The following is a 25415-nucleotide window of genomic DNA, read 5'->3' as shown; positions in this document are numbered from 1 at the left end:
TACGTAGATTTTAGAATCTATGACCCAAAAAAAAGTCTAATTTTTAGAATTTTTAAATTTAAAAAAATTTAAAAGTCTATGTAGCAAAATTTTTTTTTAAACCGTGAAATGAGTTAAAAAATCTCCACAACCTGCACCAAACAACCCTTCGTAACGTTTCTTTTAAGCTAGCCCACATGTGGTTTTCTTTTCTTAACCAATCCAACCGGATTTAGAATTTTGTGGTTTTCGCATGATTTTCTCATATGATAAACCAAGCCTTATGCGAATAAACCAAGCCTTATGCGAATAAACCAAGCCTTATGCGAATAAACCAAGCTTTATGCGTAATTTTAAATTAACTAAAAAATCTGCGGAATAAACCGGGAATTTGATGAGAAAGCCAAATTCACGTGTGATTTTCCTTTCTGATACACAAAACCAAATCCAACCCGGTTATCAGGTTGATGCAGACCCAATGAGCCCTAACAAAGGGTATCTCCATTTTGGCTACCAAATCAAGTCTCAGATTCTGGAAATTTGTTGAAAATTGGTCTGAGGCCGCCATGACAGAAGTTGCGAGCTCGGTGGTTTATGAAGTGCTGGGACGCAGAGCGCAGGATGTGGACGAGCCGATCATGGACTACATCATCAATGTCCTCGCCGACGAGGATTTCGACTTCGGTGAGGAAGGCGAGGGTGCCTTTGATGCCGTCGGTGAGCTTCTCGTTGCTGCTGAGTGCGTCTCCGATTTCGACGAGTGCCGTCTGGTAAGCAATCAGCGGGAGGCCGTGCCACTCTTTACTTCAATCCTCTGTTCTAGATTCGTTTGCTTGACTTAGGTCGCGTTTTAATAATATCTGAAATGGACAATTCCTTCCTTTGTGAGGCAATTTGTGATTGGATTTGGTGTGTGTAGGTTTGTAGCACACTGTCGGATAAGTTTGGGAAGCATGGATTGGTGAAGCCAACACCAACTGTGAGAAGTCTTGCTATGCCTGTTCGAATGAATGATGGAATGGACGATGGACCGGTGAAGAAGAAGAAGCCAGAGCCAGTTGATGGGCCTTTGTTGTCAGAACGTGACAAAGCTAAGATTGAAAGGAGAAAGAAAAAGGATGATCGCCAAAGAGAGGTCTTTTACAGTTTTTTTTGTTTGTTTTGCCTTTTTTTGAGATTATTGTGCTCCTTTTTGCTGATTTACAAGTGGTTTTCTTGTTTATGCAGGTTCAATATCAACAGCATGTTGCTGAAATGGAAGCGGTTAAAGCAGGGATGCCTACTGTTAGTGTGAATCATGACACTGGTGGTGGCTCTGCTGTCAGAGATATTCATATGGATAATTTCAATGTCTCTGTTGGAGGCCGTGATCTCATTGTCGACGGATCAATCACCCTCTCTTTTGGACGCCACTATGGTCGGTTCCTACTTCTTCTATTAATTTTTTTCCTTTCTTCTTCTAGCTGTGGTATGGAAAAAGAAAAGAGATTGATGGAAAGAAAAGTTCTACTTACAAACGGATTTTACTTTACAGGCCTTGTCGGACGTAATGGTACCGGAAAAACAACGTTTTTGAGGTATATGGCTATGCACGCTATAGAGGGTATTCCTGCTAACTGCCAGATCTTGCATGTCGAACAAGAAGTGGTTGGTGACAACACGACAGCCTTACAATGTGTTCTTAACACTGATATTGAAAGAGCCCAGCTATTGGAAGAAGAAACTCAAATACTGGCAAAGCAGGTTAGCTACAAGCTAGTTTTACTGATATTAAAAGAGTCATTGCTTCCTGGTATTAGTATCTTGTCTGTCGTTGGTGGTATTGTTGACCATTGTTTGGTTATCTGAAGAGAGAACTGGAGTTGGAAGAACCCACAGCTAAGGATGGAATGCCTACCAAAGATACAGTTGAAGGAGATCTTATGTCTCACAGGCTTGAAGAAATATACAAAAGGCTTGATGCAATTGATGCTTATACTGCTGAAGCTCGGGCAGCTAGTATCCTTGCTGTAAGTTGCTCTCAGATTTCTGCTGCCTTCTTAGGGTCTTTGTTTCTCATGATAGCATAGATATAAACAAAAGGGTATGCATATCTGGACACAAGTCGTGACTCATCATTACAAAGGCATATAAAGGCTAGCTTTGGGTGCTATCTGCTGGTAGAAAAATCTTTGCATGTGCTTTTGTTGCTTTTAGCGTCTGACTACTGCGAACTTACGAACGTTGTTCTCTATGATATTTTCAGGGTCTCAGTTTTACTCCAGAAATGCAGAAGAAATCTACAAATACTTTTTCAGGGGGATGGAGGATGCGAATTGCACTTGCTCGTGCACTATTTATAGAGCCTGATTTGTTGTTGCTTGATGAACCTACGGTGTGTTTTCTTTATTAGGAGAATCTATTTCCTCTATACTTTCAAGCTTCTGACGTTCTTAACCTCTGTTTTGGTTTGGTAGAACCATCTTGATCTCCACGCTGTCTTATGGCTGGAAACATATCTAACCAAGTGGCCAAAAACATTTATAGTTGTTTCACATGCTAGGGAATTCTTGAACTCGGTACTTTTTCTCTCTCTTGATCTTCATGCAGCTATTATTTCCCCAATAGCTCTGCACACGTGTAATGCTTGTTTTGGCTGCAGGTGGTCACGGACATCATCCATTTGCAAAACCAAAAACTAAGTACCTATAAGGGAAATTATGATGTTTTCGAAAGAACACGGGAAGAACAAGTGAAGAATCAGCAAAAAGCTTTCGAGTCAAGTGAACGATCGCGATCACATATGCAGGTTTCTTTTCTTTTTCTGCACAATGATATCATGAATTCTGTTTTCAACCCGTCTCTGGTTTGTTTAGCAGTATTCCAGCATGGGGATTTAAGTTTCATTTCTTGTTTTTTACTGCAGGCGTTCATTGATAAATTTCGATACAATGCAAAGAGGGCGTCCCTTGTTCAGTCAAGAATCAAGGTATCAACAGTTACATCTATTTATGTGATTATAGTTTGGCCATCAGTGTTGCTCTAATATTATTATCTCTATGACTCAGGCTTTGGACCGGCTGGCCCATGTGGATCAAGTTATTAATGATCCTGAGTAAGCGAACTCCTCTTGTATATATATGCTAAAGCACTTTCAGTTGAAATTAGGAATGGTGCACTTTCAGTAGAAATTAGGAATGGTGCACTTTCAGTTGAAATTAGGAATGGTGCACTTTCAGTTGAAATTAGGAATGGTGCTATACTCTGACATTAGATAAATTTGCTACAGTAGCATTTGATGCCTGCCCTAAGCTCCAACCTTCTATGCATTAACCTCTTGTCTTTCTTTTGCAGCTATAAATTTGAATTCCCAACTCCTGACGATAAGCCTGGACCCCCAATTATCAGTTTCAGGTTTGTCATCTTCCGGAAACCACCTCAGTGAATCTGACACAAACTTATCTAATTTTGGTATAGGGAGGACACAGGTGATAGATCTTCTTACTCGTTTGTTCTTTTCTACAGTGATGCATCATTTGGCTACCCTGGTGGTCCTTTGCTGTTTAGGAACCTGAATTTCGGAATAGATCTGGATAGCCGTATTGCGAGTAAGAAGGCCCCCCCTCCCTCGATTTTTAGGATCCTATATGTCTATAAACTCATATGTGGATACCAATATGTTACAACATCAAAGAACATTGTAGAACTTAATATTTGAGGCTCTTCCCAACCTTTTGAGTTTTATATATGGTTTTTTCGTCGTCGATTTGCAGTGGTGGGACCCAATGGTATTGGTAAATCAACTATACTCAAACTTATTTCTGGGGATCTGCAACCAAGCTCTGGAACAGTTTTCCGGTCTGCTAAGGTATGGCAAAAGGACTTCTCGTTTTCTTACCTGAACAACAAATTTGACACAGTTCCTCTGGAAGATATAGAATGACCTTTTATTATGGATTTAGAAAATATTGATTACTAAAACTTTTTTTTTGACAACAACACGAGAATTGCTCGTATTCCTGCTAATGCTAAACTTGTTGGTGGCTCTAATATGATGTATTGATATCCTTTTGACAGGTTAGAGTAGCAGTCTTTAGTCAGCACCATGTGGATGGACTAGACCTTTCTTCGAATCCTCTTCTATATATGATGCGCTGCTACCCAGTAAGTTCGCAGAGATCATAAATCAGAATTAAAAAAGGATTCATCATGTATAAGTGTTTACAGTATTTTCAATTTTCTCTACTTCTTACGAGCACAACTTGAGTTGCACAAGATAGTTGAAGCAGAATGTACACACTTGGATAAGTCGTAACTGGTATTATGTGAAATAATGTGGTAGGGAGTGCCAGAACAAAAGCTGAGAAGTCACCTGGGTTCTCTTGGGGTCACTGGAAATCTTGCACTGCAGCCCATGTACACTTTATCAGGTATGCCATTTGTTTCTTTCTATTTTTCTGTCTATTATCAGATCTACTTCACTTTTGTGTTGTTCCAAAGTTTGGCGGGAGTGATTTAATTTGTTACTTTTGACCCCTCTAATGTCTTTAATGTTTTGGTCTGAATGGGAAACTAGGTGGTCAGAAAAGCAGAGTGGCATTTGCCAAGATAACATTCAAGAAACCGCACTTGCTATTGCTTGATGAGCCCTCCAATCATCTTGTAAGCCAAATAATAATAATTTGCATCTTCTTCTCAATAAAATCAAAGGAAGGAAATCTACTTTCCTTTTTTTTTTTTAATGGGCTAAAAGAGAGTAATATAATTGGCAGGATCTGGATGCTGTGGAAGCTTTGATTCAAGGACTTGTCTTATTCCAAGGCGGTATTTGCATGGTAAGCTCAAATCCTTTGCTCCAAAAAAAAAAAAAAAAGAAAGAAGGATCAAAATGTATGAATATATCTGGTGTGTACTAATAAAATGTGTTGCAGGTGAGTCACGACGAGCATCTGATATCGGGAAGCGTAGACGAGCTTTGGGTTGTGTCAGATGGAAGGATTGCACCATTCCATGGAACCTTCAATGACTACAAGAAACTTCTCCAGTCTTCATCTTAGTTCTTTTTGATGGTGATTCCTTGTGGCCTTTCTTTTGTGGATTTGAAAGTTTTAAACAGTTTTATAATGGATTTGTTTTTTATAGCATTATACGTATATCAAAACATAATAATAAACGTTTTTCACTTCTCATATAACTTGCTGAATCTCTCTACATATTTCTTTTACCATTGTTTCTCCTCGCCGGTTAGTTGGCATGTTCTCTTTGTTAAACTTGTATTGCAAAAAAAAGTGATTGGTTATTGGGTGCAATTTCCCTTGCATTGATTGATACACATTGGTTTTGTTTATTTAAACCGAAAATTATGTAGGCCTAAATACATCTTTTTGTCGGGTAGGCCCAAATACATCATTTCGGTCATGGAAAGCCCAAAGACATTATTTGGATGAATTGAAAACAAAAAGGATTACGTTACCCGACGCGTTTCGATCTTGTTCCCGGGTTCTGAAACACTCCGTTAAATTCTGCCCAAACACAAATCCTCTTCAATCGTTTGTTCTTCATTCCTTTTCGATGGTTTCTGTCTAGTAAAGAAATTGATTGTTGAATTGCAGATTATGGGGAATCAAAACTCATTCTTGTGATCAATGTTTAGATAGCGGAACCAACCCTAGTCATGGAATCGTCGGATCGAGTAGAAACCCTAATTCCAGAAGAGGATTTCGAGTATGACGAGGAAGAAGAAGAAGAAGAAGAAGAAGAAGAAGAAGAAGAAGATGTTGATTTTAATCCGCTTCTAAAAGGAACTCCTTCTCGTGAGGCTTCTTCGAGTTTGAGCTCTGAAGTTGAAACTCTTGATGGTGAAATTGTTAATAGCATTACTGTTGCGCAAATCTTAGACGGCAGGGAAGCAAAAGAGGACATCGCGATGCAAAGTAATGTTGAATCAATCCCCAAGGAGAGGAAATTGAATTCTGATCCCGGTTCTGAGAAAGGAGGCGACTTTGTAAGACGAGTTGAAAGTTCGGCATATGAAAATGGAGACATGATCCAAACTCAGAGGCGACTTTTGATGTCAGATGAGGAAGATGATGCAATCTGCAAGCGAACTAGAGCTCGGTATTCGCTCGAGAGTTTTACTCTTGATGATCTCGAAGCTTTCCTTCAGGAGACTGACGATGAGGATGACATTCCAAATGTTGATGATGAGGAAGAATACCGCAAGTTTCTGGCCGCCGTTTTACACAGTGGTGATGGTGATGTTCAGGTGACACAGACTGGAAATAACGATGATGATGATGATGAGGATAATGATATAGACTTCGAGATAGAACTTGAAGAAGCACTGGAGACTGATGACGAGGAAAGCATACCAGAAAAGGTCATAACAGATGACAACAAAATCAATAGGCGACGGCCTGTGACCAGGCAGAAGAGACGGCAAAACATCTCCAACTCTCCTGAGCAGCCTAACAGAGTGTTACGCCCTCTTATACCTATCTTGCCCGTTACACCACCTGCTTTGAGGTTTCCTGCTACTGAAGCAGTTGCTTCGTCAGGAGACAGTCCAATTTATGGATTCAGTCAAGCCCAAATGGGGGAATTGCATTGTTTGATTCATGACCACCTTCAACTTCTTATCCAAGTTTACTCTCTCTGTGCATTCGATCATTCACGGCAGCACATTGGAACCCAAGTCCAACGACTTATATCTGAGATGCTCCAACAACACCAAGGATATGTTTCACGCCAAAGTCATCCTCTTGTCTCTGGTTCGGCATCATCAGTTCTGGATACTGTTGCTCTAGCTGGGAGATATCTAGTTGATGTTTCTACCGGTATGTCATTGGGTTGAAAGATACTCTCAATAATATATGTTTTCTTATCTGTTTTATTTTGCAATATAATTCTCTTGATCATTGAACCATTGTAGCTGTTCAAGATTATCGACGGTCTCAAGTGGAATCCGGTTTTGATGCTTCTTCTCAAAGAGTGCCATTGTTTCTACTTCCTCACCAAGAAGTTGGCGGTGACATCGTAAACAATCCTCCTTCAGCTCCTAGTACAAGTAAGTCACCATCAGATCAGCAGCAGTCTAAGAAGACGTTAGCTGCTACACTCGTTGAATCAGCAAAGAAGCAATCTGTTGCCTTGGTCCATAAGGATATCGCCAAGTTAGCTAACAGATTTCTGCCGTTGTTCAAAGCATCGCTATTTCCCCGCAAGCCACCTGCTGCAGCTGTTAGCAATCGGTTCCTATTCACCGAAGCTGAGGATGAGTAAGTTCCTTTTCTTTTCTTTTCTTTTCTTACTCTAATCTAGTAGAAAATTGATTCTTAGTGCTGCTCTTGTATGCAGATTACTGGCTCTTGGAATAATGGAATATAACTCAGACTGGAAGGCAATAAAGCAGCGGTTTCTTCCATGTAAAGGCGAACATCAGGTAATCATCACTGAATTAGATAGTAATAGTAATTATCAGGTATTGATTGGATATTCTCATTATCACAAGGGATATTCTGACCACAAAAATTCAGCTGCTATCTTGACAAAAACTTTAGGTCGATTGAATTCCTGTTGCAAATGAAATATTTTTAATCTGCTTTCATTACGGACTTGTATATTGGTGTTCTGATTTCATAAACATAACTGTATTAAGTTTAATGTAGCTCATGATCTGCATGTCCATGTGGTTTGATAGGGTTCTCATCAACCAGGCTGATGATCAAGAAATGAAAGATCTTCTAATACGTTCTTCTTTTATTTATTTCAGATTTATATTAGGCAGAAAAACCGGAGATCATCTAAAGCCCCAGAAAATCCGATCAAGGTCTGTTATATGCTTGATATGGTTTATCACGCTTTTTTTTATAGTTTGTATGCTTTTCTGTCTGCCTGTCGGTTTCCTAAAGTCAGTGGCCTGAACTTGTTTGTCCACAAATAAGCACTATGCAACGATCATATATATATCATGAACATAAGAGAAATCTGTATATGAACTCATCGTCTTAAAAGATAATGGTGGATGCCGTGACAAAAATTGGATGATTAATAGATAATATGACCATCTCTGAATGCTTTTGACTGCTAAATTAAAAGATAGATGTGTAGCTAACCGAACATACTTTATACAATTCAACATTACATGTTTAAGACGGATACAGACTGATGTCTAAAAAATGATATGTAGTTTATTCTGTTTCAATCACAATTCCAAGGTTTTGCTGGCTTTTCGCTTTAATGGTGTGTATGTATATATTTTGCCATCTACAGGCAGTTTTGAGGATGAAAAGCTCTCCCCTGGCCCCACTAGAGATGGAACGTATACAAGAGGTAATTCGACAAGCGCACTCCCTCGCAATTCTGATTGGAAATCGTACTCCGTTGCTCAGTATAAATTTGAATGCTCAGGGACTTAAGTACTTCAAATATGACTGGATGTTGGTGTGGAAATTCGTTGTGCCTTATCGAGACCCATCCTCACTGCCAAGGCAATGGCGCACTGCCCTTGGAATTCAGAAATCGTATAAGCTAGATGCTGTCAAAAAGGAGAAGCGGCGAATATATGATTCAAACAAAAGAAAGTTCAGAGAGCAGTTGGCATCTGCAAAAGAGGTCTGTCTTTCATATGCTCAGATAATACAACCCACTCGTACCAAGTATGTTAATATTTGGCTTTCTCGTAAAAAAAAAAAACTATGTAATTTACCTTTTACTCGCCTTTCATCGCATGTTGCAGGATTGTCGTGGTGCTTCTAAGGCCAATGAAAATCATGTTGGACATGAATTGGTGGACAATTCAGGTGACGCATACCTTCATGAAGGATTTTTAGCAGACTGGAGGCCTGGCATGCCAACTTTCTTTTATTCTACGTCTATGCACTCCTTTGGTAAGGCAAAGGATGTTCCCCGTGATCGCCATGAGTCAGTTGAAACATGTACTGGTGAAGGATCTAAAAATGCTGAACGTTTTAGTGCCCAAACTCTAACATGTACGCGGAGACTTGCACCTTCTTTCATTCCTCTGTACCACCACACATCTGGTACAGCACCCGGTGGCTCAAGAGCACCGATAATCATGCAGCCATATCGTCGTCCTCGTAAACAACGCAACACAAGTGTAGTGAGACTAGCCCCTGATTTACCTCCACTTAACCTTCCATCTTCGGTCCGTGTTATCTCGCAGTCAGTTTTTGCAAAGAATCGGTCTGAAACATCCTCCAAAACTTGTATCAATAAGGGTGGCATGTCTGATGTTTCTGGGAGGGCGGTTTTGGGTACGGAATCTCCTTGCTTTTCAGCTGACGCAGATAACAACAGTCCCCCTTGCGAGAAAGATTTGCCTGCAGAGAGCTCTTCTGGGATGGGCGAGACGGACAATGACTCAGATCTTCAAATGCATCCTTTATTGTTCCGGACCCCTGAGCAGGGACAGATCACATGTTACCCTTCAATCAGAGACCGAGAAGGTTCTAGTTCCTTCAGTTTCTTTTCTGACAATCGACCTCAGCTGCTGAGTCTTTTCAACAGTCCAAGGCAAATCAATCACTCAGCTGATCAGTTCCAGAACAAGTCATCATTAAATGAAAGCGAGGCTGCACTGGGCGACAGTTGTTTTCATCCTCTTCTTCAAAGAACTGAATGTGAAACGAGTGATCTCATTAGTAGACGTCGGAACTTAGACACAGACATTGGCAAGAAAGGCAAATTATTTCAACCTCAGGATAGTTCTAATGCCGGTGAGAAGACTTCTATCCCTGGTACTGGTCGTAATGATGTCAGCTTGAAACCTTTCAGTTCTAGAAAACATGCAAAAAATGTAAACTTAGATATCAATCTAAGTCCGAGCTCTTCTAAGGTCAAAGATTGTGGTAGTGTCTCAGCAGCAAATATTTCAGAAGTTCCAGATATCTGCATGATTCAACGTAATGATGGCTCTGAAGTGCCTGGATCAACCGCAACAAGCGATAGATGCATTGACGAGATGGCTGATCAATCTAATCTAGGTATAGTGATGGAACAAGAGGAATTAAGTGATTCTGACGAAGAGATCAATGAGGAAGAACATGTTGAGTTTGAGTGTGAAGAGATGGCTGATTCTGAAGGCGAAGAGGGTTCAGAATGTGAAGAAATCATTGAAATGCAGGATAAGGTATGTTGTAGTTATTTATTCAGTTATGTACAGGTGGCCCAGGGAGCAGCATTCCTTTTTTTGGGGGGGTTAATTTCTCAATACTTAGGACTTTGTGAAAAATAGGAATAAAGCATATATAGATCCTAATTTCTAGTAGACATAGAGATGTCCTTTTTGTTGTGTAGTTAATGTGGCGCTTGTGGATGGTCTTGGTGATGCATGAACTTTTTCATCTGCAGGATAACCGAAGCTCTACAGTAGAAATAGTTTCAACAGATGTCGATTCTGGCAAAGAACTAGGCAGGGATTCTCCAAGCAGTCCTTGGTTGAGTCTGGATCCCAGTAGCCGTCCCTTTAGTACTAAGGTTAAGGGCATAGAGAAGACAGAGCCAGAAAATAAAACGACCATGACGCAATATGGTCCTAGTAGATCACGCAGAAAGAGGACACCAATGAAGAGCAGAGATTTAGAATCAAAGGAAAACACAGGTGTTGCTCGGTTGAGACTGGGTCCTCTCGCTCTCCCTTCAATGAAGAAACCCAAGAAGTGTGTTGAGCAGGCGGAAACAAGTCCAAGTATTGAGACAACCTGAGAAACTTCTAGGCCCTACAACAAATGATTAGCTCTTTCCCACTCCATATTGCTTCTAGGTTCAGAGACATCACATTACGGCCAATCTGGGGAGCTATGTTACCCTTGGAGTTTACTATTAACGAGGTTACCTGGTCAACCTCCTGCATTTGCTACATGGACTGCGATCCAGAAGTGGAAAGCAGATATGCCTTGAAGGGAAGGACTCATTCTCTCCGATATTACTTCCGGGGTTGAAAGCATGGCTGTTCTTGTGAATCAAGTTGATACCGAGAATGGGCCTTCTTATTACACCTACTACACTACGGTGAAATATTCAGAGTCGTTTAAGCTGACACAGCCTTCTTTTAGATGCGACTGTGGTAACCCATGTAAACCAGGGAACTTGAACTGTCACTGCATAAGGAAAAATGGAGGCGATTTCCCCTATACCACTAATGGAGTTCTAGTTAGCCGGAAGCCTATGATATATGAATGCAGCCCATCTTGCCCGTGCTTGGCTTGCAAAAACAAGGTTACTCGGATGGGACTAAAATGAGGCTGGAAATTTTCAAGACAGTGAATAGAGGATGGTGCTTGCGCTCGTGGGATCCTACTCGTGCTGGTTCGTTTATATGTATATGAAGGTGCACAGCAAACTATGGCTAATGATGATTATACTTTGGATACAACATGTGTCTATACCCCTTTCAAATGGAACTATGAGCTTGGCTTAGCAGAACAAAGATGCTTCTGAGGAGATGTCTGAAGAACCTGAAATCCCGCTTCCTCTTATAATCAGTGCTAAGAATGTTGGGAATGTTGCCTGTTTCGTGAATCACTGTTGCTCCCCTAATGTTTTCTGGCAGCCAGTTACTTATGAAAATAACAGTCTAACTCTTCTTGCATGTGGCCTTGTTTGCCATTTCTCACATATACGACTATGGAGTTTTACGAGGAACTTAAAATGGTAATTTTTTTTTTTTTAGCAAAGTAGCAAACATATATGTATTAGATTGATGTCATAAAATCAGAGTACAACGTTTTTGTTAGCCAACCAAGTAATCAAAATCTTTTGGTTGCCGGATTTATGTGCAAAAAAATTAAGATGGCGTTTTATGGAATTTCCCCCTCTCGATTATCTACATGATGCTGAATCCTTCTACAATGACGCTTTTTTTTCCAATAAAAATAAAAAGAGAAGTGACAAAAGGACGATTCTTTTTCCAATAAAAAGAGAAGAGACAAAAGAAAGAAGAAAGAAGATTTAATCACCAACTATATTCTTACCCCGTGCAGATGCACGGGAATATTTTTTTATTGTTTAACGAATTTTGTAATATAATTTGTGTTTTTGAGTTTAGATATAATTATTTTTATAAATATATCTTTTAATAAGTGAAAATATTGATTTTTGTGTTTAGATATATTTTTATAGTATTAAAATTAATTATGATTATAAAAATATAATTTTAACCTGTCTACTAATATTAATTCAAAATGAACTATTATAAAAACATAATTCTAACTTTTCCGTTCATATTACCGTATAATATAAATATTTGTTAAAAGTTTGAGATGTATTAACAGTATTATTTAGTATTATAGTTTTCTAAAATTTAATCAACAAAGGGAGTGTACAACTGGTTTTTCAAACCACATTATAGTGTATGCAATAATTTTTAATTTTTTCTGTTTTGATTTTGTATGAAAAATATATTTTCGATATACATGTATAATTCAAAATTAGTGATTTTAGTTACCAAAATATTTTTAATCCGGTTTTTTATATATATTTTTAGTTCTATGAATTTTTAAAAAATATTTTTTAATATTTAAATTATACATTTGAATTTTACCTATTATTTTATTATTAATTTGTAAATAAATCATAATCGTAAATATATTATATAAGCAACATAAATATCATATCATTTACATCATTATAAATATTTTATATTTTAAATATGACCATTATTTTTCATATGTGAATTTTTTTTTTCAAAAATTCTAGATATTTTTGATAAAAATGTTTAATCAAATCTAAATTAATATCTGATTTATTATTTTTAGGGTTTAGATCAAATCTAAATTAATATCTGATTTATTATTTTTAATCAAATCAAATCAAATCAAATCTAAATTACATATATTTAAGGAACTCTAAAAATATTTAAATTAATAACTAATTTTCGAAATTAAACACTTAAAAAAAATTAGGAGTGTTTGGAAGCAAGTACTAAATGTACTTCTGTTTTAATATAATAGATTTAGTTGTTGAAGAACTGTGGCTTTTCATCAGTGAAACTTATTGGATATAAGAGACTACAATACAAAATGGAGATTAAAATTTCAATTTATGAATTGGGTTTATCCAATACAAATATACGGATTCAAAATGCTAAAACAGTAAAAGTTTGTATGTGCTACAAATGTGGTTGTGAAAAATACAACATGCACACTGCAACTTACCCATTTTTCAACTTTGTTGGTAAGATGTTAATATTCATATCATTTTTCGTTTATAATGTTGAAATACAACTTATACAAAAATAGTACATAAAGTGAAATAGAATACTTATCAATTAATCTTCAAATTTTCAGAAAAAAAAAACATGTGTTGTTAAATCATAGCTTACAAAGATCATAAAATAATTGAAGAGAAAGATAGGATAAAAAAACATGTGAAAGTTAAAGAAAAGATAAAAAAAAATCAGAAGAATAGGAATAAAAAGTTGGAAAAATTAAAGACAAAAAAGAACAAGAAGGAAATCTGAAATGAAAAAAATGAAGTAAAAGAATAAGAAAACGAAAAAAATGATGTAGACAAATAGAAAAAAGTGAAGATAAAGAGAAGAGGAAAAAAAAAGTCCAAAAATATAAATGTGATAAAAAAAAAGAAATCAAAGAAGATAAAAATAAGAACAAAAATATATATATAAGAAACAATGTAAATACAAAGATAAAACGGCAATATATAACTAAAATGATTAAAAGAGACTGTTATTGCATAAGACAGAAAAAAGAAAATATAGGGATTAGAGACTCTATAAGGTGGAAGGTGAGACATATTTTAACTGTTTACTCATTTCTTTAAAGAACCTCTCTGTCCTTATGAACTTTTTTTTAAAACATGATTTTGTATAATAAACGGTCCAATTTAAATGCAAAACGGCAGGCCAAAATGCTAAAAAGGGAACGTTATTTCGAAAGAGATAATAGTAATTACAAAGCGAGAGAGATAAAAAATTACAAACGTTAGCTAATGGACCCTAAATGCTGGAAGTAGAGCTGGAGAAGAGAAGGGGAGGAGATGCTTGACGGTGGAAAAGAAAGCAATCGATCACGCACCATCCTATTCACGGCACAGAATTCCGTTCCTTCCAAATGAGAAAGATGGTGACTTGGCATACGAGCTTAAGAATGGAACGAAGATGCGGTGCAAGCCGATTGGTGTTTGTTTCCAAAATTGCCACAACTGCTTGCAATGATGATGGTGGATTCGGCCATAGATTTCCCATAAAAGGAGACCAGATTCCTGCAGAGAATTCACATACAAAGAGGAGGTGATCATGTGACTCGATGCTGTTAGAGCAAAGGATACATTGTCCCGAGACATTTAAACTCCAACTCCGTAACCTATCCTTCGTAGGAAGACGTTTCAGCATTACCAACCAAGTGATAAACGAGCAGCGAGGATACTTTCTCTGAACCAAACCAACTTTTGCCACGCCAAAGCAAAATGAACCTTGAGGACCCAAATGCTTTCCATCATAATAACATATCAATGACCTTGATGCTTTTAGTACTGTCATGAGCATCTGCGGAGAAGGCTTGAGTACTCGTTGATTACATTGATGAGTTGAGCCGATGAGCTTGTGTCGTGATCTCTACTAAGTGTTTCATTATTTATGCATATAATTGGCATAAGAATCCCATCCTGTTTCATTTTTCTCCACAGCTTATCCGCCTCACGCCGTCGGCCTTTCCTAGACAACCATGATATCATTGTAATGTATGCTATAGCATCAGGCTTCACTCCTTTGAGAGTGAGGCTACAAAATAAACACCAAGCCTCTTTCACCTTACCAGTTCTACACATCCCTTGGATGATGATGTTATACGTGATGATATCAACATACAGTTCTCTCTTTCGGATATCTTCTACCATCACCAGCGCTCTCTCTACCTTGCCGTTATTACATAGACAATCTAACAAAATGTTGTAGGTAACAATATCAGGAGGCACACCACAATCAACCATCCGATTGAAAACCTTTTGTGCAACAGTATGTTTGCCTGCTTGGCAATACCCGTGGATAAGAGTGTTGTAAGTGAAGACGTCTCCAACCAATCCTTGATGAGCCATCTCACAGAAGAGTCTCATCCCATCCTCCACTCTCTCAGACTTGCAAAACCCATTTATGAGAGTATTGTAGGTCACAACATCCGGAGAACATCCCTTGTGCACCATCAAATCAAACACTTGTTTGGCCTCACCAAGGCGACCATGAATGCAAAGCCCATTGATGAGTGAATTGTAAGTGAAGATATTAGGATCTACAGATCTGAAGATCATCTCCTTGTACAAGTTTCTAGCTTCCAAGAGATTCCCGTGCTTCACGAATGTGTCGATCAATGCGCTGTAAGAGATCACGTTAAGATCGAGTTTCCTCTTCATCATATCTCTCAGAAGCCGAGCAGCCTCGATCCATCGACCAGAGTTGCAAAGAGCACTGATCAGAGTGTTGTAGGTCACAACATCCGCTCTGATTCCTTTCTTCTCCATCAGGTTGAAAAGCTCGAGGGCGTTATCCGCATCTCTGTTCTTGCAAAGACCGTTAATAACAGTGTTGTAGATGACAACATTGGGTTCGTATCCCGATTTGGCCATGGTATCAACGAGAGGAACGGCGTCGTGAAATCTGTTCCTGCGACAGAATCCATTGAGCAGAGAGCCAAGTGTGACAATGCTGGGCTCAAACCCGAGCTTCATCATCTTTCCAAGAACAGACAGAGCAAGAGAGAGTCGAGAGCTTCTGCAGAAACAATCAATCAAGATAGTGCAGCTATAGAGATCGTGTGAGATCCCCAGATTCTCCATCTTGTGGCAGAGATAGACAACGATATCATACTTGTTCATCTTGGCGATTGCAGTCAAAACTCTAGTGAAATCAACAATGGTAGGGAGGGGACGAGACTGAAGCATCTCACAGAACAAACCGAAAGCATCATCGAACTTGACAGAGTGAAGCCAAGTTCGTGTCAATCTCTTTCGGTAATGAATCGCACCAGAAAAATGTCGTAGGCAAAGCGAGTGAATAGTCTCAGGATGATTACCTCTATCTCGAAATCGCCGGCGAAGAAACCCCTTCGCCGTTGACGCAGTCGCAATCGCAATAGATCTCGGCATCCAAAAATTTGACTGTGGGAAGAACTCAACCAACGACGAACCACTGCTCCGGCAACGAGGGAGGTATCTGAATCTTAATACTGAATACTGAATACTGAATACTGAATACTGAATACTGAATACTGAATACGGTATCGTTATCGAAACGACGACGTTTTCATGTGGGAATAATCATACACTCCTTACTCCACATGAGACGAGAATTTGGTTTTGTTAACATTTTGGATTGGGGAGCCTAATTTTGATAAAAACAACTTTACACACCACCCGCTTCAACTTGGTCATCAATCTACACAACACAAAAAATGGCTTTGTATCTGATCAAAGCCTGCCTAGCTCAGAGTCGGTCCAACATCTCAGTCTTCTCTACATGGACTTGTTCTGCATTCAATCGGCATATAATCCCATCCTCTTTCATTCTTCTAAACAGCTCATCCGCTTCACGCCTTGGCCCGTTCTTACACAATCCTAATATCATTGTAGTGTATGTTCTAGCATCAGGCTCCACTCCTCCTGAAGGGAGTCTACAAAACAATTCCCAGGCTTCCTCCACTTTACCCATCTTGCACAACCCATGAATCATGATGTTATATGCAACAATACCAAGATACTTTTCGCTTCTTTTCATATCCTCGAATTTCACCATCGCTTTCTCTATCTCCCCGTTCACACAAAGACCGTGTAACAAAATGCAGTGCGTCACAAAATCAGGACTCACCACGCCACAAGAAACCATCAAGCCGTAAATTCGTTGCGCAGCTTCGAGTTTACCCGCCTGACAATAACCGTGGATAAGAGTATTGTAAGTGATTGTGTCCCCCTCAAATCCTGCACAACGCATCCTGTGAAATAGTTCCAGCCCGTCGTCTACTCTCTTGGCCTTACAAAACCCGTGTATGAGAGTATTATATGTCACCACATTCCGGAAACAGCCCTTGGTTACCATGGAATCAAACGTTTTCCTGGCTTGATAAAGGCGGCCGTGCATGCAAAACCCATTGATCAGTGAGTTGTAGGTGACGGTATTAGGATCGATAGAGCTTCTGATCATCTCCCTGTACAACTCATAAGCCTCTAAAAGGCTGCCTTCTTTCAAAAAGGAATGGATCAGTGCAGTGAAAGTGATTACATCGAGGTCAATCCTCCTCGTTTGCATATCTCTGAGTAGTCGAGCAGCGTCGCTCCATCTACCAGAATTGCAAAGGCCGGTTATGAGGGTGTTGTAGGTAACAACATCTGCTTCCACTTCCATTTGGTTGTAAAGATCCAACGCAGAATCCACATTGCTGGTCTTGCAAAGGCCATTAATGACAGTGTTGTAGATGAAGACATTAGGCTCATATCCCGATTTGGCCATGGTATCAACGAGAGAGACGGCGTCGTGAAATCGATTCCAGCGACAGAATCCACTGAGCAGAGAGCCAAGTGTGACAATGCTGGGCTCAAACCCGAGTTTCATCATCTTTCCAACAAGAGATAGAGCAAGAGAGAGTTGAGAGCATCGACAGGAACAATCGATTAAAATGGTGAAGCTATAGAGATCGTGTGAAATTCCAATCATTTCCATCTTCTGGGAGAGATTGATCACAGCGTCATACCTTTTCATCTTGGCGATTGCAGTCAGTAATCTGCTGAAATCAACAATGGAAGGAACGGGTTGAGATTGAGACATATAGCAGAACAAATCAAGCGCATCTTCAAAACTCAGCCCACTTCTCAGCTTGTCTCGGTAGTCACTAGCACCACCAGAAAAAGCTCGTCTCGAGAGAGAAGCTCCATGGTTACCGAGATGCCGATGAAGAAATCCCTTCGCTTTATATGCAATCGGAGTCACAATTGATCTACGCATCCGATTCGAGCTCCGGCGAGCAGGGAGGGTCTGAAATTACCACCGGAGAAGATGGAACAAAATGGGTTATACATATTGTTTCGTTAGAGGAAACGGTGCCGTTTTGAGTAAATGGTGATTACAAGTTTTAATTGTAATCGTTAAGCCCATAAATAGGGAATTTAGGTGTAACTAATGATCAAATCACACCGGAAAGTAGGCGTTGACCAATTACTCTGTACAACAACCTCTTAAGTCTTAAGGGACGAATTCTCAACACCGATCATATCAATGGGTTAGCTCCTCCGTGATCTCCGCCTTTCTTCACCTCCCTTGAACGCTGCGCTTGCCTCAACCTCACCACCACCGATCCCGACATGTATATATAAACTGTGTTGCTTGGACTTATATACTCGGTCGGCACAAGTATTATCTTAGGCATGTATCTCATGAAATCGCTTTCATTCAAGCTAATATGATATCTTTTAGTTTCTAAACATTTCATTTACTTCTTGTACGTATAAACATAGATTGAGAGACTGACTTATTAGAGCCTACCAACTAAATCTATACAAGAAATTTGTGCATAAGGCTAAGAAAAGTTTTCATGTTGTTTTGCACCTAAAAAGAAACAAAACAAAACAAAATGAGAGAACACATGGAAATGCAGGATCCACATGACAAACACCATCATTCAGGGGGTATGTGTTTTTGACACGCTGCTTCCTTTGTCCTCATTCTATGGATTTCTTAATGATCCGATTTGTGTAGCATCTGCATTGACATGATGTTTTGTTGATTCAGGGTGCAGTCACCTTTCCGTTTGATCTGAACAACTTTATAAGGTTTCTCCATCAGAGCAATGATTAATTCGTTTTCTTTCCTCTTTCTGAAACACTGATGATATGGAGTTTCATTATACACTCACCTATACTTCTCCTTGAAAATAGGGCTTCTTAATCACGAGGCTCTCTCCAACAGAGCAGCATGACGAGGCATCGCCTAATTATGTATAATCTCGCTCTCTTCTCCTTCAAGGACCGGTTTGGTGTCAGCTTGCTCTTCGCTTGCTTGTGAAAACCCGTGTTTGTCTCCATCAATTTCACTCACTCAATTTTTGCCCATCAAAATGCAACTTTCTCTTTCTGTTTATAGTGGTCTACACTCGGTTCAGAGTATATATGTCTCATTAACATGAATGTGAAACAGGACAAGAGCCAAAGACTTTAAAACCTCCTATCAAATTAGGGCATGGGTTTTATCAGTCAACATGCCTTTTATTGGTCTTCTGGTTTCAGTTTTCTTTTTTTTTTTGTCTTGCTGCACATTAAGGATCAGTGTCTTCAAAAGTCCAGCGTAACTGTCGTCTGCAAAAAAAATAACCGTTACTTTATTCATTTCTCTCCTAAACAAATGACAAACAACATCAATTGTCAGTTTCAGCTACTTCTCCTACACTTGTCCACTGATTCCATGTTTTTCTTTTTCTCTGGTTTTTTTCAAGTCAAAAACCTTGGGCCATCTATATAATAAAATCTGATTTTCTGCATGCTTAGGACGAACATGATTCATCATAACTCCTAACTATTGATCCTCATTCTTATTTAACTTTCTTAATCTGATTTCTTTCTTTGCCATTTTGAAATCGATTATTAACTAATCATAAAAAAAAATCTTCTACAATAACTAAAGAATGATTGTTTTGAATTTTGGAGGTTGAATCTGACTAGGAATTTTACGTGGAGACGTTTTATATCTATCCATGAGCTCATGAATCTCGTGGCTGTGTTTGATCAATGAATCCCGTGCTTATTTATTTTAATTATCTGATTAAAGCACAATATTATATAAGAAAAGCAAGATACGATCTTCTGTTAAGACGTAAAGGATCTTTGATTATCCGTCACACTATCTAAAGTTTGAAAATGTATAATTATATAGTATATATGAACTTTATAGGATGTATCATGTATCGGTATCGCCCCCTACAAGTTACAATTGTGTAGTACGTGTTCAAATAAACCACAAATTTGCAAGAATACCAAGATACGATCTTGTTGGCTTGTTGCAGTATGAATGATTTACCAACAAAAAAAAAATTGTAAGATATCATATTCAACCAGCAATTTCTACAAATTGTAGGCAAGTAACCATTTTCCCACCAGTTTTCGTTTAAACTACTAGCAGACTAAGTCGCATATGGAATGGGTATAAATTATACCAACTTACAACAATATTTCTCTTGTCATTAGATTCTTAAAAACGATTTTTCAACGTCGGTCCACAAATATCATATCTAAACATTCTTGAATGAAAGGATGACTACTATTAAACTTTCTACAAAAGACAGAATCACCTAGCCATTCACTAAAATCTCAGAGTATGGACCATAGCTTGAATATAATCTCCAAAGGCTACCAATAAAACTTAGTATGTGATTGGTTACGAACAACATAAAAAAATGGTAGCAATAGGGACATGCATACCAAATAGAATTAAAGAGGATGTGACCAACTCTCTCTCTCTCTCTCTCTCTCTCTCTCTCTCTCTCTCTCTCTCTCTCTCTCTCTCTCTCTCTCTCTCTCTCTCTCTCTCTTAATTGGCAATTAAGTTGGTATCCAATAACACAACCTAACCCGTTTTAACATAAAGCAAAGATTCCAACTTTCTCAGTGTCATTCCAATTCCAAAGGTGGAGGAGTCTCTTTTCTTATTTACATTTAATCAAAAAGTTTATTGTATATTCAACGTCTCTTACCCAACGATCCAATTTTTTAATTTCTAATATAGTGGTATCCTTAGAAACAGACAAGGCTTCCCAAGGTGGAGGAGTTTATTATTCACATCATCTCATCTAATTTATGTTTATCTCAACGTTCCTTCTATCATTTCCTATCATTTTATTATATTTATATCCTGCAAACTTTGATTAATAAGTGATTATCGATCGGAGGTTGGACCATCTTCTTATTTTAATAAAGAAAAAATATTTTCAATCCATCAGTTTCAAATTTTAAGACCAATCATTGAAAATATTTATGCTAGATTCACAAAATGTAAATCATTGCTTCTTCTTTTGTGGTGAGTCAAAGAAAAAACCTTCAGGTAAATGCATTTGAAGATGTCTTACATAACCTGATTCCTTTTGTATTCCTTTTTCCAAATTCTACTATAGAGGAGATGTAAATACGTAATCTGAGAACTTATATACTTAAATTCAATTTCTCTGCAAAGTATTCTAATTTGATCCTCTCGAGAATACCTATAAGCCTCATATCCAGTTTGAGGTGAGAGCATCTGTAATTAAAACTATGAAGCAATTGTTTAATACAAAAATTAGATGGATCGTTCTAGAGCTGCATATAAGACACATGTAAAGTTTGCAGTGGAACCATATTATAAACACACACACAAAAATAAAAATAAAATAAAAATGAAAATTAGTGGAATTGTTAGTGGGTAGTAGTTGGATTTGGGTAAGATTACTTTTTGATGATTTTCATATTGAGGCTTGAAGATCTTCTTCTCATCCATTGATGGATTGGATATTCCAAGAACAAAGAGACCAATTGGCTTACTCTCTATCATGCCGTTCTCCAAAATCCCCACCGTATCTTTTGCTCAAACCACTTAAAATTTCACAGGCAAAAATAACTACATGACAATTTACGTAAAGGTGGAATTTAGGAATATTCTCAACATATCAGTTAACTATGTGTTTTTGAGGAATTCTGATGTACTCCCTAAGATCATATACAAATTATATATAGTGATCAAGTCTTTGTTCTATTCCTTGGCTTACAGGATATGCGGTCCAAAAATGCACTACTAGTATTGATAGCATTAATTAACAACTATCAACTATCGTGTAGTGATACAATACAAGTATTAAATATCGGATGGTGAAATCTTGTATGCAAGAGTGATACATGTTGAGTAAAGAAAATAACCACAAAAGCTCTAAATATTTTTTATATATATATGCAAAAATAGAGTTTTCCAAGTATAAATTATTATTGCTACACGTATGAAACATTGAAAAATGCTTCTCAGTATGTATATACTATTTAATTTAAAATGTATTTCCATGTTACAATTCGTAATATTTCCATCAATAAATCTCTTTCTCTTCGCAACTGAATCTCATGATTAAATAGCAATATGAAAAACCATATATAATCAAATTTAACTTTAAAAAAAAAACATAATCAAATATAACTTGGTCTCATAAGATTTAGAATTTTAATTTAGAAATGCAAGGAATTGAAGTTTACGAAAAGGTTTGTCTTGTATCTAAGAAAAACTTTCCTATTATAACACGTATAAGCGAAAACTACGACAAGTCCTCGTTCTGTTTTAAAGAATGGAATAGGCTCGAGGAGAAAACTATACGTTCGGATCATACTTTTTCTAACTATACCTAAAAAAAATATTGTATGGCGGATTGTCTATTAATTAACTTTGGTCCGGTAGTTAAAGTTGAACTTCTATAGACTTAATTTTGAGCATATAATTTCAGCTCTAAGTAATGATATTTATGAAAAAATAAAATATATGGTAAGAGGAGGGGGACCATATGAAATGTAATTAAAAGATTCCGAGGATAATACCATCGGAAAGTTGGAGATGATTGATAAATAGTGAGTGTTACCCAAAACATGGCACTATCTATGCATTTGTTTTTGCACTTGAATATTACAGTTTTCTGTTTGTAAAATTTGGAGGAGTATGGTTTGTAATCACCCAATTCCAAGTATATAATTTTGCTCGATGACTCATCTTCCTCAATAAATATATTGTGGTAGTCAAATAGAGTTGGCTAACTAAACGTTTATAATAATCAAATTAATTCCGGAATTTAATTTTGTTGTGGTGCCAATCAATAACTTGTTTATATACTGTCATGAAATATTTTATTCTTTGTATTGTTTCAGAGATGAGAGAAAGTAAATAAGTAATCCAAAATAATAAAAATACAAACAGAGAAGAATGTTGTCTCCTTTCACCGCATCTCTCGATTGCTATGTTCCTCCCCAACAACACGTAGCACTATAAATATACACTCACCATTTAGTGGTAGTCTCAACTCTCAATTACCAAAACACACACAAACTTAAGTCAAAAAATAGTCTAGACTCTCTCAATAAACAGAAAACAGAAAAAAGGATGATAGAGACGGTAAAGCACCTGATGGGCTCAGGAGGACCCAGCGGATTCGGGTCGAGATCCACAGCCGATGAAGTCACTGCTAACTCTGATCTCCGATCTCTAACTGCCATCATCACTGGTTTGTGCTTTACTATCCTATCTTCTTTCCATTTCTCAAATCTTAAATTATTCACTAATAAACCGTACGTTTCCATCCAAAAAAAAAATAATAATAATAAAAAAAAAAAGGAGCGACGTCGGGGATAGGAGCGGAGACGGCGCGAGTGATGGCGAAGCGAGGGGCGAGGCTGGTGCTGCCTGCTCGGAGCGTGAAAAGAGCGGAGGAGACAAAGTCGAGAATCCAATCGGAGTTTCCAGAATCGGAGATCATCGTTATGCAACTCGATCTCTCCTCTCTTTCCTCCGTTCGCCGTTTCGTCTCCCTTTTCCTTTCTCTCCGTCTCCCTCTCAACTTCCTCATGTAATTATTTAATGATCACTTCACTCTTCTTCTTCTTCTTTATTCTCGAGAATTTTTTTCTCTCTCCATTTCACAAAGAATATGATTCTGACATTTATCACACATATTAAAAAAATTATTAAAAGTACAATTTTATCCTTTATTAATATATTAAATAATTTGTTTTTATTTAGTAAATACATTAAATTAATAGAATTAAAATTAGAATATTGTTTAAAATTTTGTATTGAAAATATAAAACGACACTTTTTGTGAAAGAAAAATAAAACCTTAAAACGACACTCTTCGTCAAACGTAAAAAATACGATATTTTTGGTGGTCTCTTCTTGTAGCAACAATGCCGGAAAATACGCGCAGAAGCACGCCATATCTGAGGACGGTGTGGAGATGACCTTCGCCACCAACTATCTCGGCCATTTTCTGCTGACTAAACTGCTTTTGGAGAAGATGATCGAAACGGCGGCCCTCACCGGCGTTCAAGGCCGTATCGTCAACGTCTCCTCCGTCATCCATAGCTGGTTCTCTGGCGATATGTTTCTCTATCTCGCCGATATTTCACGACACAACAGGTCTTTTATTTGTTAATACAATATTCATTTCCAATCATCATTTTTTTCTCGAATATAAATCAATCAATCAATTATTATTCACAGAAAGGTGATTTATGCGACGACAAAAATAAACGCCGTCGCCTTCGTCCTCGTCTTTATTTTTAATTATACAAATACTAATTAACTATGAGATCATAAAATATTACTACTTGATATTAGTAGGCCGTGTTTGGGGAGTTGATGAGTTTGACCCTCTATTTTTCCTTGACTTTGCGTTTTGTAGAAATTACGACGCGACCCGAGCTTACGCTCTCTCCAAGCTCGCCAACGTTCTTCACACCATCCAGCTTTCTCGGATTCTCCATGTCCGTAATTTATCACACACTTTTTAAACCCCTTTTTCTTTTTTTTTTTTTTAGTATTGATCTCATTATTTATTTGACTAATCACTGCAATGCAGAAAATGGATGCTAATGTAACGGCCAACTGTGTTCATCCTGGAATCGTGAGAACACGTCTCACAAGAGACCGAGATGGCTTCCTCACTGATTTAGTGTTTTTCTTCACCTCCAAGCTACTCAAGTCTGTTCCTCAGGTAATATTATTATTCATCAATAATTAGTTAATCGTCTCTTTTTCATTTATTAATTAATATCATGTATAGGCAGCAGCAACGACTTGTTACGTGGCAACAAGTCCGAGATTGAGGAACGTGTGCGGCAAGTACTTCTCCGACTGCAACGAAGCTCGGACTTCTAAATTCGGATCTTGCAATCTTCGAGCTCAGAGACTGTGGGCTGCTTCTGAGTTGTTGGTTTCTCCAGCTTCCACTCCCATTATCAATGTTTATGATAATCAAACCTTTGACTACTCTTTAACCAACAATCTTAAATGTCAAGCCCTGTAATAATCTTTATATAGATAGGTCTAGCAATGGGTCAAAACCCTATATATGTTTCTTTTCTGTGTAATTACGCTTGCCTATTTACATATATGGTTGTGGGTGCTCATGTAAATCATATACTCTTTCCGTTTCACAAAGAATGTCGTTCTGACCTTTTTTTTTTCAAAAAGAATATCGTTTTAGAATTCCAATGTAATTTTTAACATAAAATACCATTTTTAACCTCAATAAATTCAGAAAATTAATTATAAATATGATTCTAAGAGTCATTTTCTGCAAATTAATAAGGGTATAAGAGATATTTTATCTTATTTCTTAATTTGTGTGAAGAATGTCAGAACGACACTCTTTGTGAAACGGAGGGAGTAATATATAGATAGTTTGTAGGGTTTTGTAAATTCTATATATATATAATATAGCTTACGCCAG

General features: G+C 37.7%; 5 protein-coding genes across 6 annotated transcripts; 3 read left to right on the top strand and 2 right to left on the bottom strand.

Annotated features, from left to right (window-relative positions):
* The first annotated feature begins 438 nt into the window (after positions 1–438).
* Positions 439–5149, top strand: LOC18010119 (ABC transporter F family member 3). The gene is made up of 18 exons (XM_006391546.2): positions 439–749; positions 899–1114; positions 1207–1396; positions 1514–1722; positions 1830–1988; positions 2225–2353; positions 2436–2537; positions 2621–2767; positions 2885–2947; positions 3027–3073; positions 3313–3372; positions 3484–3566; positions 3732–3826; positions 4036–4122; positions 4301–4388; positions 4535–4620; positions 4731–4793; positions 4890–5149. The coding sequence occupies exons 1-18, from the start codon at positions 546–548 to the stop codon at positions 5013–5015; spliced, it is 2154 nt and encodes a 717-aa protein (XP_006391608.1). The 5' UTR covers positions 439–545; the 3' UTR covers positions 5016–5149.
* A 300-nt stretch (positions 5150–5449) lies between these two features.
* On the top strand, positions 5450–11737 carry LOC18010118. 2 transcript variants are annotated; one of them, XM_024159698.1, is made up of 8 exons: positions 5450–6794; positions 6899–7235; positions 7315–7399; positions 7730–7786; positions 8230–8289; positions 8368–8571; positions 8696–10108; positions 10330–11737. In XM_024159698.1, the coding sequence occupies exons 1-8, from the start codon at positions 5633–5635 to the stop codon at positions 10681–10683; spliced, it is 3672 nt and encodes a 1223-aa protein (XP_024015466.1). In that variant the 5' UTR covers positions 5450–5632; the 3' UTR covers positions 10684–11737. The 2 variants fall into 2 exon arrangements, with proteins under 2 accessions (XP_024015466.1, XP_006391607.1); XM_006391545.2 differs by having other exon boundaries at positions 6890–7235.
* A 2126-nt stretch (positions 11738–13863) lies between these two features.
* LOC18010047 (protein Rf1, mitochondrial) lies at positions 13864–17946 on the bottom strand. The gene is made up of 2 exons (XM_006391543.2): positions 16428–17946; positions 13864–16243 (listed from the first exon to the last, which is right to left on the bottom strand). Exons 1-2 carry the CDS (start codon positions 17921–17923, stop codon positions 14473–14475), a joined length of 3267 nt encoding a protein of 1088 aa, XP_006391605.2. The 5' UTR covers positions 17924–17946; the 3' UTR covers positions 13864–14472.
* A 678-nt stretch (positions 17947–18624) lies between these two features.
* On the bottom strand, positions 18625–19424 carry LOC112089727. Its single transcript, XM_024160478.1, has 2 exons — positions 19415–19424; positions 18625–19007 (listed from the first exon to the last, which is right to left on the bottom strand). The coding sequence occupies exons 1-2, from the start codon at positions 19422–19424 to the stop codon at positions 18859–18861; spliced, it is 159 nt and encodes a 52-aa protein (XP_024016246.1). The 3' UTR covers positions 18625–18858.
* A 3568-nt stretch (positions 19425–22992) lies between these two features.
* On the top strand, positions 22993–24989 carry LOC18009913 (short-chain dehydrogenase TIC 32, chloroplastic). Its single transcript, XM_006391542.2, has 6 exons — positions 22993–23189; positions 23300–23531; positions 23864–24100; positions 24366–24447; positions 24543–24677; positions 24747–24989. Exons 1-6 carry the CDS (start codon positions 23069–23071, stop codon positions 24987–24989), a joined length of 1050 nt encoding a protein of 349 aa, XP_006391604.1. The 5' UTR covers positions 22993–23068.
* The last annotated feature ends 426 nt before the right edge of the window (positions 24990–25415 follow it).

This window comes from Eutrema salsugineum, unplaced genomic scaffold (assembly GCF_000478725.1).
Source record: "Eutrema salsugineum unplaced genomic scaffold, Eutsalg1_0 scaffold_8, whole genome shotgun sequence".
Lineage (NCBI taxonomy): Eukaryota > Viridiplantae > Streptophyta > Magnoliopsida > Brassicales > Brassicaceae > Eutrema > Eutrema salsugineum.
Note: the sequence above shows the minus strand (reverse complement) of the source record. Positions and strands in the feature narration are given on the sequence as shown.